A 12,939-nucleotide genomic window follows, 5' to 3' on the forward strand; every position below is an offset into this window, starting at 1 on the left:
TCTTTTGTCCATTTTCTTGCTTTTTGTCTGTCTTCCATGAAGGAAATCATTTTTATGCTGTGTTTTGACACTATTTCAACGCTGGCTTACACTGGGTTCTCAATAAATATTTGTTGATTTTTTAAAAATTCAGATTGTCAATTCCAAGGAATTGTCATGTTAACTACAGGTTGCTTTCGGCTAACTGGTCTGCAATGGGCAAAGCCTCGAGCTGTCGTGTTCCCACACGTCAGTGGGTTTAATCCCGTGACCATCCCATGAAGGACTATTATTGTGTCTGTTCCACGGATGAGGCCTCTCAGGCTTGGAGCAGTTAAGTCGCCTGCCCAGGATCACCCATGGGCAAGTGATAATGCTGGGATTTGAACTTGTGAGGCTCAGTCTGTGGACTTAACCACAGCTCCCTCTCTCTGGCCTCTATCTCTGCCTCTGGTGTCTGCTGTTACCCCTGGTCCCCGGGCTCTGACTCCATGGACACTGGCTACCCACAGTCACTGCTATTGAACACCCCTAATGCTCGGCCACAAGTCTTGCCTTTCAATGCCTGGCCACTGAGGGCTCTACCCCGAGCTGACCCTGCCCACCCATTTCAGGGACCAGCCTTGCGGAGAGACTCTCAGTCACAAGCTCTATATTGGGCAAGGCTCAGAGAGGCCAAGTAGCCTACCCCAAGTCACACAGCAATCCCAAGTGTAGCCGTTAGGCCCTTGCTTTGTCTGTGGGCCCTCACTCCTCTGGGGATAGGAGGGCATCATTAGGGAACATCCCCAGGGCTATTTTCTAGTGCGGTGGGTAGGACTTTGCTTGCTTGGCCTTGCGCTGGGTGTGGGGTGGGAGCAACAGGACTCGATTTCCTCAGGCCAGGCCTGTGGGCAAGTCTGGGCACTGTCCCAGTGACCTCCCTCCCCAGGGGTATCCCCAGGCTCCCTGCTCCTCCCCAGGTGTTCCCCGTGCCTGTGACTGAGGCTGGCCTGCTCAGGGCCTTGCTGGAGCCCCGGGTCTAGGTCTCAGCGGATTCCAACCGGAGGCCTGGCTCAGGTACTTCTGGTGAGGAATTTCATCCCCTCCCCACACCGGTCGTTTTACTGGTGAGCCTCCAGCTCACCCTCACCGGTCAGCCTGCCCGCCACAGTGCTTGGTGTGACCTCAATGCAGATCTAAGCTGGTGACTCCTTAAGACCCCCCTGTGGCTCCCCTTTGCCCTCAGGACAAGCCCAAACTCCAGAAGTGGCCAACAAGGCCAGGCACTCCCTGGTGCCGGCCACCTTTGGAACCTGAAGGTCTCTGGGCCTTTGCCTTGAGAAGTTCTTCCTCCTGCCCTGGGCTGCTGTTCACTTTCTGAGCCTTAATCATCGCTCTTGAGCAAACCCTCCCCACCCCCCTCAGAGTTTCTGACTGGGTGACCCTCCTCTGTGCCTCTGGTACCCTGGCTTCCCTTCAAAGCACCTGCGTGAGGTTGTAAAGCTCTGTCTGTCTGTTCCCCACCAGAGCGCGAGCTCCCTGGGCAAAGCCAGCCTGTTCCTTGCCAGTCTTTCCATCGCCTTGATTCGCAGTTGGTGCCAGTGGTGTTTTTGAATGAGTGAAGGTATGAACCAACGGAGGAATCAGCCATCTGGGGCTCAGTTTCCCTAACTGTGAAATGGGAGAGTTGGGTTAGCCTTGTGGCTCCTGTTGTAATGAGGTCTTCTGTTGGCACCTCCAACCTCTCAGGTCACGTCTGGACTTCCCCTTAATTGTAGACCCGAGATGGTCTACAGCCTACTAGGCACCGTACCTGGAATCATGAGATTCCTTACCTCCCTGACTCTTGCCAGTGCTCAGTGGGACAGGGAGCCATGTCCTCCATCTAACCAACTGGAATCCAGAAAGTAGTCTAGGGAGGGGGGTAAGACTTGCCAAGGGTCTCAGAGCAGGTCCGGCAGAACCTGGGGCTCCGTCACTGGGGCTCATGACCCTTCCAGCACCAGGCCACACGCAGCCAGCACAGAGAAGCACGCCCCGCAGTCCACCACCTGCCCCAGGTGGAGGCCAAGCCAGCTTCCTTCTCCCTCCTGGAGCTGCTCATCATTTGATTTCCCCATGGTGTCCCAGTGGCACAGAATAGTTGCTCAATTAAAATGTGTGTGATACACGAAAGAGACAGAAATCTGGAATATTCCTGATCAGGTCCCAAGAAAGAAGGGGGCACACACTTCTGCCAAGAATCTTTGCTGCCTCTTCCTCACAGTCCCCCCAAGAACTCCTCCCCTTGGGGATGTCCCCACGGGAAGTGACTATCCGAAGGACAGGACCCACCAGACTTGGAGCTGAGGCCTCTTTATTGGTATGCACATTTTATGACCTGCTGCCTGGTTTCTCCTGAATCCAGTCTCATTTCTCATAGTCTGGGGTGGTACCCTCCCTTTGCTCCCCCAAACTGCTCTCCGGCCCTCACCCCCTGGCGCTCAGGAACTGTCCTTGCCCGGCCAGCCTGCAGAATGGACAGGCAGCTGCTACCCCCATTTCATAGATGGGGAGACTGCAGCCCCAGAGCAAAGAGTCCAGCCCAAGGTCGCATGGTGGTCTCCTGGGCTTCCGTTTTGCCCTCAGCAGGGAGGCAGGACTCGGCTAGGGCTCTGTGTGCTCTCATGGGAGGGTGGCTGGCTCCGGCCACGTCGCAGGGAGCTGCTGATCTGGTCTCTGAGGGCCTCCAGTCTCTGGGCCAGGTTTGGAACTGTGGCCCCACCTGAGGGACACGGTAGGACTTGAGACCTGCACTATCCTGGGCTTATCAGGCCCCAGTGTCCTCTGGGGAAGCCTCAGGGGTACCCAGTTGCCCCTGCCCTCCACATACACCATGGGCTCTGGTATACATCTAGGCCTGAAGGTGACCCAAGGAAGAGAATGCCAAGTTTGGAAACTAGAAAGGTCTTAGAAATTACCACGCAGCATGTACCCTGTTCCAGAAATGGGAAGACTAAGGTCTGGAGTGGGTGGGTTCTGGCCTAGTATCCCAGAAACACTAGCGGCTCCTCCCTCTCTCCCTTCTTCACCTCTTGGTGCTGGAGACGTGTTCAGGGGCCCCACGGGCAGGGGCGGGGCAGAAGGTACCACCTCCTCCTCTGTGAGGATCTCCGCCAGGACTCGGGTCTGAGTCCAGTCGCTGTGACTCCTGGGACAGGGCAAGTCAGGTGGTGCAGGTGAGCTTTCACGTGCCCAGGCCTCCTCCTGCCCCGTCCCAGTTTCCCAGGGCCGGGCCCACCTCTCTCTTGGGCACTGGGCAGAGCCAGAGCTGCATGGGGGTGCCCAGGATGGGGGCTGGGCAGACAGGGTCATGCCATCTGGGGCCTTAGCGCCAAACACCTGCAGGAAAGACCAGAGCTGACACTGGGTGACCTCAGTCCTGTCTCTCTGTGCCCCACTTCCCTGGTGCTAAGAACAACACCACCGTCTCTGCCACACCTGCCTGATGGGGCAGCAAGTACATCAGATGGGCATAAGGGGCGAGCTCTTGGGCATTTTTTTCTATGGGCAGCAGGGGGCCCTGGTCATGTATTCTCTGGAGACTAGAACACCCTGAGGGCAGGGACCTTGTCCAGTCTCTGTCAAAGCACTTGGGGGAGCATCAGTGAGTGAGTGAGTGAACACACGAACAAGCAAATGCACGTGTGAGGAGTATGTAAGTGAGTGAATGAATAAGCAAATGGTGGAGAGAATTCCTAAAAGAAGGCAGGATATGGGAGAGCAGGAGGTAAACAGCGATTCTAACCCTGAGCAGAAGGAGCCCAAAGCCAGCCACTTGCCCCCATGACCCAGCCTGGGATCCCAGAGGCCCTGGAGCTCTGGAGCCTCTTGAACTGACCCCCTAGATCAAGGTCTCCAGCTCTGCTGGACTTCCCTCAGCCCTACCTGGGCCTCTCCTACCTGGGGCAGGTGGAGCTCCCTCTGTGGGCAGGCCCAGTGGGCCGGCGGTGCTCGGCACAGGGGACAGAGGTGGCAGCAGGGGCAGGCGCACAGGGGTGGCAGGGCCTGCAAGAGGGCATGTCAGAGGCTCCCTGTCATGCCTGCCCCTCCCTGTTCAGGGTGGGTAGAGACTTACATGGCAGGAGGGAGCTGGCACCATCACACAGGGACATGGAGGGGCTGGGCCAAGGCTGGGCTGGTGAAGGTAGCAGGCAGAGAGGAGGCGCCTGGAAAGAACAGCGGAGTCTGTGCCTGCAGCCCTCAGCCCGACCTACCAGGCTGGCCCCCACATCCCCTGCTCCAATGAACACTCCTGGGGCACTGACCGTGTGCCAGGCACCATTCGCAACGCTCTACACATGAACTCATTTGATTTGGTCTTTCAAACAAGCCAGTAAAGTGGTCACTGTATCATTCCCCTTTTTACAGAGGAGGCAAACCAGGCAGTGAGCGGTTACATGACTCACCGAAGGTCGCACAGCTAGTAGGTGTCAGGGCTGGAATTTGGACCCAGGTGGTCTGGACCCGGAGGTCAGACTCTTAACCACCCCATTAACCTACCACTTTCCCACCTGCCCTCCAGCCCAAGGCCTGTCTCTGGGCTGGTGGCTGTGCTCACCGCTCCAGCTCATGGACCTGCTGGGCCAGGACGCGCTGCTCATCCCGGGCCTGGTCCCGGCTACTCTGCAGCTGGCTCTTTTCTTTCCTGGGTAAAATAGGTCCCAGGATAGGGACAGGAAGCAGGGCTGGTGGGGGTGTCAGCCAGCCCCCCACTGCAGTGCAGTACAAACCCCAGCAGGTGGCTGGAGCCAGAGGGAGTGAGGGACTGGGAAAGGAGGCAGCTTGGCAGAAGCAGCCCAGCAGTGAGAGGCAGGCATGGAGTCCCCGGGCCGGGCCCTACCTGAGCCTCTCATTCTCCAGCATGAACTCCTGGAGCATGCCGTAGAGGTTCCGCTGGGCCCAAGCCATTCGGGTAGCACGGAATCCGGAGACCGCAGGGAAAGTGGCCACGGCCGAATCCCGAGGAACGCAGACCCTCTCCACATCCCGCTTCACCCCCAGAGAGTTCATACCCTTGAGGGCCATCTGGCCCAGTTGGGACCGAAGGAGGTGGTTCTCCTCCCGGAGCCGCATTATCTTAGTCTCCATGTGCTGGGGCTGCTTTGCCGTAGGGGACTGCAGAGAAAGAGCCCAGCACTGCCGTTCGTGGCGGTGCAAGCCACGCACTGCACGAGGGCTTCTGGGAATGGGGAGAGAGGGGAGCCTAAAACCAGCCCATTCTTCACCCACTGGCCTTGCACCCTGGCACAAGGCTACATGTGCCTGGAGGGGCGCCTGGTCCTAACGGCATCAAAGTACCCATGGCCTGGGCTGCAGGACCACAGGGCCCTCTGTAAGCTGGACCCTGCTCCAAGTCCAACGCAAACCTCAGTTCCGTTGGAACGTTGGTTCAGGCCCTGACCCCAAACAAGACTCCACGTCAGACCCCTACTCATCTCAAACTTAATCACTATAACCCACTGGGATCCAGACTAGACCCTGAATCATATCCCAAATCAGACTCCAACCTTAGACCTGCCATAACCCGGACCATGACCCTGACCCCACCCCATCATCAGGATTTCAGCTCTAATCCTAACTCTGACTCAGTCCCAGATTTCAGCCATGACACGAACTCGGGCCCCAACTACTGCCTGGCCCAGCCATCGTCCCTGCCATCCCTCTGCCTGCCTATATCTCCCTCCATTCACCTTGGGGGCCTGTGGCTGAGTGGTGACCCGCTGAGCTCGGCTGGCATATCGCAGGGTACTGAGAGTCTCAGGAAGGCACTGGGCTGAGGGGGACACGCAGGCCACCTGGGGAGGAGGCCCCTGAGTGTTCCTCTCTGGGAGCTACTCCCTCAGGCCCCACTCTTCCCTGCCAGCCCCCCTCAGGTACCATGAGGGTGACCCCGCGCCCCCCCAGTGAGTCTGCCAGCAGCTTGGTGAGCTTGCTGTCTCGAAACGGAATGTGGCTTTGCTTCCGCCGTGGGTCCAGCAGCAGGGAGATGCAGTGACCTGGATGGGGAGAGTGAGGCCCAGCCAGGTTACGCCGAGGGCCTCGCAGCTGGTCCGTGGAGAGCAGGAGCCTCTGCCCACACCTCCAGTGCCCAGCAAAGTGCCTGGCACTTGGCAGGGGCTCAGAAATTGTCTGACACGTGGACTGAATGGAGGGGAGCTCCCGGAGCATCTTCCCAGGCACGCCCTCAGCCTTCCCGTCAGCCTGCCCAACTGCACAAGGCACAGGCTGAATGTCTGGTGACTCATACTCTGCACTTGACTGAGTCTACCTCCCAAGTTAGAATGTAGCTTTATTCTCGTAGAATAAAGTTTATGAGGTTTCTAGATTCATCAACAAGGTTCGAGGAGTGGAGACACAAATCAACAGCAAGCTGAGGCCAGGAGGGGGCCTGTGGTACGGGGCTCTCAGCTCTTTACACACTACAACCCCCTGGTTCCACTACTGCTCTTACTCCCCACCCCTCCACTTTGTGGACAGCTACAGGTCAGACAAGAGGAGGGACCCAGAGCTGGACCCCTCACCCAGGGCCAGCAGGCTGCGGTTGATGCTGTTGGCCTCAAGCATCAGCTCCCCACGGGATCCTGTGGCTGCCACCTTCTCACTGCCGGCCAGGTCTACAAAGCACAGCTTCCCACCAGTGGGGGGTTCTCCAGGATCCGCAGGGGGCACCTGCTGGGATTGGGAGGTCAGGGCCTGGTGGGGACATGGTTTCCACCATGACTTCCTGTGCACACCCAAGTTGTTTACACACCCGGAGGTGGACCCTTGCTGAGTGTCCCAGGGCCAGCTCCTTCCCCAAGCTGGGGCACTCACAGTCTGGCGGCTGACATAGAGTGTAAGCAGGGCATGGCTTCGGCTGGAGGCCTGGTTCAGGGTGTGAGCTGAGCTCCTTCGACGGCTAAGACCTGGAAGGGAAGAGCATCAGGAACTGGACCTGATACGAAGAGCAGGTGGTCACCAATGACAGACAAGGGGCAGAGGCATCCTGGTGAGGGAGGGCGCAGCCTGTGCAAAGGCACAGTGGCAGGAAAGGAGAATGAGGGGATGTGGGGTCTGGCTCCAGCACAAACAGGCAAGAAGGGGACAGAGACAACTGAGTGGAAGAATGTCAGTCTGATTCACATTTGATCAACACCTCTCATATTGCTGTGTGGAGAAAAAGAGAAGGAGCGGAGAGGTCAGTGGGCAGGATGCTGGGCTGGACAAGAATCAGGACTCTCAGTATCCCCAACACCTGTCCCAGGGTGGGTGCTCATTAACACTGGATGAATGGATAGGACTGGAACAGAGGGGCCGAGAGGCTAGACTAAGAGTTATGACCTTGGCCTTCAGGACATTGGAAGGGTCTGGAGGGGAAGAGGGATGTGGTTTGCTGCATGGAAGAGTGCAGATGGGAAGCAGGGAGCCTTGAGGTAGCAAGGCCTCTCTATGGAGCAAAAAAAAAAAGTAGAAAGGCCTGCCTGAGGCAGAGGTGCTGGGCTGGAAAGAGGGGCGCGCCCAGAAAGTGTGGAAGGCAGAAGGGGCAGGTCTGGGGGGCATCGGTGAGCAATGCCTGAATTGTTTTGCTGGCCCTCACCTCGCATGCGCAAGGGTCATCTCTGACCATCCCCAGCCCCAGCCAGGGGCCCCAAGTGCATTCAGTGAACTGCAGAGGGACAGGCTTCCCAGGGTCCCAGAGTTCCCCTGAAGTAGCACGCACCCATCTGCAGAAGTTCCATCAGGGCCCCCAGATTCCCAAACTCCACCACCCGCAGCTGCTCCACATAGAAGCCCCGGGTCTTGTTCCAGCGAACAGGGAGGGGCCGGGGAGACCCCAGGCTCAGCAAGTCCCGGACCTGGGAGATGAGGGTGGAGAGTGAGGGCAGGGGCCTCGAGTCTACCCACTCCCAGACCTTCCCTACAGCAGTTCCCCCACCTATTCTGCCCCTTGGCCCAAGCTCCTTGGGAAGCAAGGCTTCCATTCAGTTGCAGTTTCTGTTCGGGTCAGTCCCCCACCTGCTCATTGTAGATCTCCAGGTAGGAGGCCTGCAGGGTGGCAGGGGCACCCAGATGCTGCACGCGGTCTAACAGCCAGGCGAAGGTCCTCTGCATGATGCCAGCCAGGCTGGGGGGCACAGGCACCCCCTCTCCCTGGGGGCAGACACATTACCACAGTAGTAACTACCCTTCCTAGCGCCCCCAGTTACTACACCCCAGGAACGATGCCAAGTTCCCATATAACATCTCATTGAATTCTCACAGTCAGGGCGATCACTTCCATCTTACAGATGAAGACACGGAGAGCTAGTCAGTAAAAGCGACGAAATTTGAACTGCATATTGGGCAAGTCCCTTCACCTCTCTGGGCCTCCCTTTCCTTGTCTGCAAATACATGGGGCTGAGCTACACTGTCCAAAGCCCTTCCCTCTGCCAGTCTGCGCCGTGGGTAACTCCCCACTGACCCGTGACCTTGGGGGGCTCTTCTTGCGCTCAGCCCACCTGGGGAGGAGGCCCAGTCAGGGTGTAGGTCTTCCCGGAACCGGTCTGGCCGAAGGTGAAGACGGTGCAGGAGAAGCTGTGGGCAGCAGGGGTGTGTGGCTGGACCCCCAGCGGTGGGTGGGGTACGGCCGGGGTGCGCCCGGGGGTCAGAATGGTGCAGGGTGGCGGAGAACCCCCAGGGCCTCACTCACCCACGCAGCGCTAGCTCCCCGAGTCGTCTCACGCCACACACCCGGAACACATCCTCCTGTGTGCGTGCCCCGTCCAGCACGGCCCCGAAGCGGAACGCCACGTCTGGGCCCCCGCCTGGAGGGCTCACCTGAGAGAGGGGGCAGTGGAGAAGGGGTCGAGGCCTAGGGAGGGCGGGGCCTGGACAAAGTTGCCTGGGGGTCGGGATGAGGCGCTCTTGGGCAGGTTTTTGAGGCGCTAGGGTGGGGCTAGGGAGTTGGAGTGGGGTGGGAGGGGTTCCTCACCTGCAGAGTCTTGGCCCCTGTGCAGTGCAGCACGCTCTGTTCCCCTCGGTGCAGCTCAGTTGCGCTCATGGGACGCACCCTGGGGTCCGACGGGAGGGTGGATGGTCCATTCCGATCTCTCCATCGGCCCCTTCCTCTCTCAGGCACATCCTAGCCAACCTATACCCACCTGAGCACCACCTGGATGGGCGTATCCGGCCCCTCTGGCCCCTTCTCCGGGCTCCGAGCAGGGTCCCTGTGTCAGCAAGGCGAGTTAAAGCTTCCCTCCACCCAGCGGCTCCTCGAACCTCCCAGAACCTCTGCTTACCCATTAGGGGACCCGCACTCCTCCATATCCTGCTGTGCTCACTTTGTTGGTTCTACCCGAGTCTGGTTCTTTTCCTCCCCACTGCCCTCCCTTTTCCACCCTGCTGGGACGTCTCTACACACCTTACATTCCCCACCCCCATCCCCTCTTCCCAGGCAGTCACCCATCCGGAAAGGCTCCGGCCTACCCAAGGCCTGCTAGTTAAAGATTTACCCACCCTCACCTCTGGTGGAGAAACTGTTTCCCAAGCCAGGGACCCCTAACTGGGGGGTTCTTGAGTTTAAAGATCCCTTGCTGTTACCCAATCCCATCAGGAGGGACCACCCAGGCCAGCCTCCTCTGTGTACAGATTGGGATACTGAGGCAGGATGCAAAGGGCAAACAGCAAACCTCTGCAGGGCATGGGCTCTCCCTCCTCTCCCCACATATTCCTCCAGTTTTGTGATCTTGCTCTCCCCTCTCCCCTCCCTAGCAGCTCCAGCTTCTAGGAATCCCCCTGTGGGGGAGGGGCCAGGTCTCAGCTCTAGGAAGACAGGGCTGGATTGAGTTCTCCACTGAGTTGACAGGAGGCCCCAGAGCATCTGGTTAAACATTGGGCCACCTGCTTCTCCAATGCCAAGGCTGAGCCAAGGCCAGGACTGGTGCTTAACCCTCTCCTGACCTGGCTTATGAAGACAGCACAGATTTCTGTGAGTGTGCAGGGCACCGGGCAGAGGGATCTCTTAGTCCTGCTAGGGAGCGGAGTAAATACAATGTAGTGTGCAGGGGCTTTGGGGGGAGTTAGGAGGCCTGCAGGGGCAGGGAGGTGAGGGTGGCAGGTGAGGGTTATCGGGCCTCCTAGCAGGAAGGGTCTAATAGGTAGAGTAAAATAGAGCAAAGAGGGACTTGTCCCTGGCTCTGCCACTAACATACCAGAGAGCTTTGGGCAAGTCATTTCCCTTTTCATAACCTGTTTCCTTCCTGTACAAAGAGAGGAATGATTTTACATAGTTCTTCTGAGATTTCAGTGAGAGTGTACAGAAAGATGGTCCCTGACATACAATGGTTCAACTTAGGATTTTTTTACTTTGTGATGGTGAAAAAGCGATAAGCATTCAGTAGAAACCACACTTTGAATTTTGTGTTTTGGTCTTTTCCCAGAATAGTGGTATGTGGTAGGAGGCTTTCTCGTGATGCTGGGCAGCAGCAGTGAGCGCAATTCCCGGCCAGCCACAGGGGCGCGAGGGTGAACGACCGACACTCTACAGTGTGGTATTAAAGTAATTTTAGACTTAACATATTTTCAACTTACCATGGGTTTATTGGGCTATAGCCCTATCATACGTCTAAGAGCCTGTATTTGAGAGTGAGTCATAAATTGTAAAGATTTCTCTAAAAGCCAAAATGAAGCCCTGACCAGTGTGGTTCAGTGGGTTAGGCATCATCCTGCAAACCCGAAGGTCACCGGTTCGATTCCCAGTCAGGGCACATGCCTGAGTTGCGGGCCACGTCCCCGTTGCTCTTGATGGATAATTCTCTCACACATGGATATTTCTCTCCCTCTCTTTCTCCCTCCCTTCCCCTTTCTTTAAAAATAGATAGATAATATCTTTTTTAAAGCAAAATAAAAATTCCTAGATGACCTTCAAAATTCCTTTCAACTCTGAAGTTCCATAATCTGGAATATATTTTCTAATTCTAGGACAAGAATTACTATTCCTGTTTTCAGATGAGAAAACAAGAACACAGAGGTGGACAGGGGAGGCTGTCCTGTGGACAGGGGAGGCTGTTCACAGAGAAAATGGCTGTAGATGGCAGAGCCAAGGGGCTTAAACCCACAAGTCTGAGCTGTAAGCCCTGGTGCTCTCTGCGGTGGCAGGCTGCCTTTTCCCGTTGTAAACCCAGTAAGTGAACAGGTGTTTCCTTAAATGCCCTTAAAAGGGCTAGGGACTATAGGTCATTCACACCTTAGTGTGCGTTGGTTTTGTAGATCAGCTTGCTGTCTACCTCAGACTTCACGGAGATGAGCCACACCAAAGGGATTTTGAGAAAAGTGCAGAGAGGGGACCCGTGCAGGTTGGGATGTGATGAGCTGTTTGTAGGGACTTTTGCACCAGGCTTCCAACCTGGGTCAGAATGTTCACAATGCTGAATGTTTGGAGCCTGTCCTCGATTCCAAAACTGCACCTTTTAATCAAGCACAGTGGGTCCCCCACTGTTGAGGGCGGGACACAGGGAAGGCATTTGGGGAAACTCAGAACAACTTAGAAGCCGGCTGGACCCTGCAGGAGTGCGTGTCCAAGGCCTCGCTAGAGGGCAGCAGCGCACCGCTGGCCCCAGGGCTCATCACAAAGGAGGCTTTGTCAGGCACAGCCACGCTCTTTCCACGCATTTTTTTTTTTTTTTCTGAGCTTGGGCACTGGGCAGGGGTTGACCAGCCTGATGTTGTGGAGAGGGATGCGCAGACCTTCAAGAAATGCTCTTTGAGGGAGTGAATAAAAGCCACGTTGAGCCATCAGGGAACTCTCTCCTGCACACGCTTGCTCCTGTTCCAGCCCCTTTAACCCCCTCCTCCCTTCAATCCTAGCCATCCTCCCTGGGAAAATCCTGCCCTGACTCCCTGAGGCCTCAGAATAAAGACTGAGCTGCCCTGCTGAGACCCAAGGTCGTTCGGACTCTATCTTCTGCCGACCCCTGTGGTTGTCCCTCTCCACAACCCACTTCCCCTCTGCCCCTGCGACCTGTGCTCCAGCCCCAAAGCTTTCCTGGGCTTCTGTTCAATTTCTCTAGACTGTTCCTGCTGTTCCCTCCGCGGGAGCACTGTATTCTACCTGGTGGGCTTGTCCTGCAAGCCTTCTCATAGAAAGTCTTGCCTGTCATCCTCTTCCCACCAGGCCAGGCTGGAGTTGTGTTTGCCCCGGCAGCCTCCTGGGCTTCCCTCTGTTTTAATGCTGATGACACTGGGTTCAGTATTGTTCAGATTGGGCTTCCTGTCTGTTGGGAGCTAGGACTGTGCTGGCTTCATCCCTGCAGTCTCTGAGCTCCTGCACACTAAGAACGCAGCAAGTGTTGGCTGGAGAAGAGAAGGACGTGGAAAGGAAGAACAGAGGCTGGTGATCTCTCCCCAGCTGCCATCTCCCCTCCCTCCCTCCTCTCAAGGCAAACCACAAACACTTAACTTCGTGATGTAAGCATCTCTTCAGGGACTCATTTGTCATGGAGAACATCAGCCCCTGCCACAGAGCTGCTCTCCAAAGTGCCCAGAAGCTGGGTGACACTCTCCCAAGCTCCAGCCAAGCTCGCAGATGGGTCTGGGGCTCACCCTGCCAGACAGCCTCGCACTGAACTGAGGTGGGACAGAGATGAGTAAAAAGACCAGGGAGGAAGGATGTTCTCAGTTGCTCTCATCCTGCATTGTCCTGCTTATACCCCCCGGGGTGGAGGAAAAGCCAGATGGATCCAAGGCCAGTTGTGAAATTTTCCAAAGAAAGCTTGCCGTAATCTTTAATTAAAACGTGAATGTAGGCCATAGGACTCATTTCACAAAATCCTCCAAAGCAGGGACCATAGGGAATCACTGACTTTACTCCTATTGGGTCCCTTACTCCCATTTCACAGGTGGGAAAACTGAAAGGAGGGGCAGGAGAGGCTGGAGCAGCACTTGCGTTGGTGGTGAAGAGCAGGGATTTTAGAAGAAATG

General features: G+C 56.6%; 1 protein-coding gene across 3 annotated transcripts; it reads right to left on the reverse strand.

Moving 5' to 3' along the window:
- Positions 1 to 2,300: 2,300 nt before the first annotated feature.
- KIF12 (kinesin family member 12) lies at positions 2,301 to 9,314 on the reverse strand. Of its 3 annotated transcripts, none has more exons than XM_037059117.1 (18): positions 9,261 to 9,314; positions 9,123 to 9,188; positions 8,954 to 9,032; positions 8,672 to 8,799; positions 8,481 to 8,556; positions 7,999 to 8,133; positions 7,703 to 7,838; positions 6,817 to 6,908; positions 6,525 to 6,672; positions 5,881 to 5,999; positions 5,694 to 5,798; positions 4,844 to 5,118; positions 4,562 to 4,648; positions 4,079 to 4,169; positions 3,904 to 4,008; positions 3,242 to 3,342; positions 3,033 to 3,151; positions 2,301 to 2,725 (listed from the first exon to the last, which is right to left on the reverse strand). In XM_037059117.1, exons 1-18 carry the CDS (start codon positions 9,284 to 9,286, stop codon positions 2,586 to 2,588), a joined length of 2,028 nt encoding a protein of 675 aa, XP_036915012.1. In that variant the 5' UTR covers positions 9,287 to 9,314; the 3' UTR covers positions 2,301 to 2,585. The 3 variants fall into 3 exon arrangements, with proteins under 3 accessions (XP_036915012.1, XP_036915010.1, XP_036915013.1); XM_037059115.1 differs by having other exon boundaries at positions 6,525 to 6,675; XM_037059118.1 differs by lacking the exons at positions 8,672 to 8,799; positions 8,954 to 9,032; positions 9,123 to 9,188; positions 9,261 to 9,314 and having other exon boundaries at positions 6,525 to 6,675; positions 8,444 to 8,503.
- Between the last annotated feature and the right edge of the window lie 3,625 nt (positions 9,315 to 12,939).

Source organism: Sturnira hondurensis, unplaced genomic scaffold, assembly GCF_014824575.4.
Source record: "Sturnira hondurensis isolate 20B ecotype Veracruz unplaced genomic scaffold, ASM1482457v3 Scaffold0010448, whole genome shotgun sequence".
NCBI classification, from domain to species: domain Eukaryota; kingdom Metazoa; phylum Chordata; class Mammalia; order Chiroptera; family Phyllostomidae; genus Sturnira; species Sturnira hondurensis.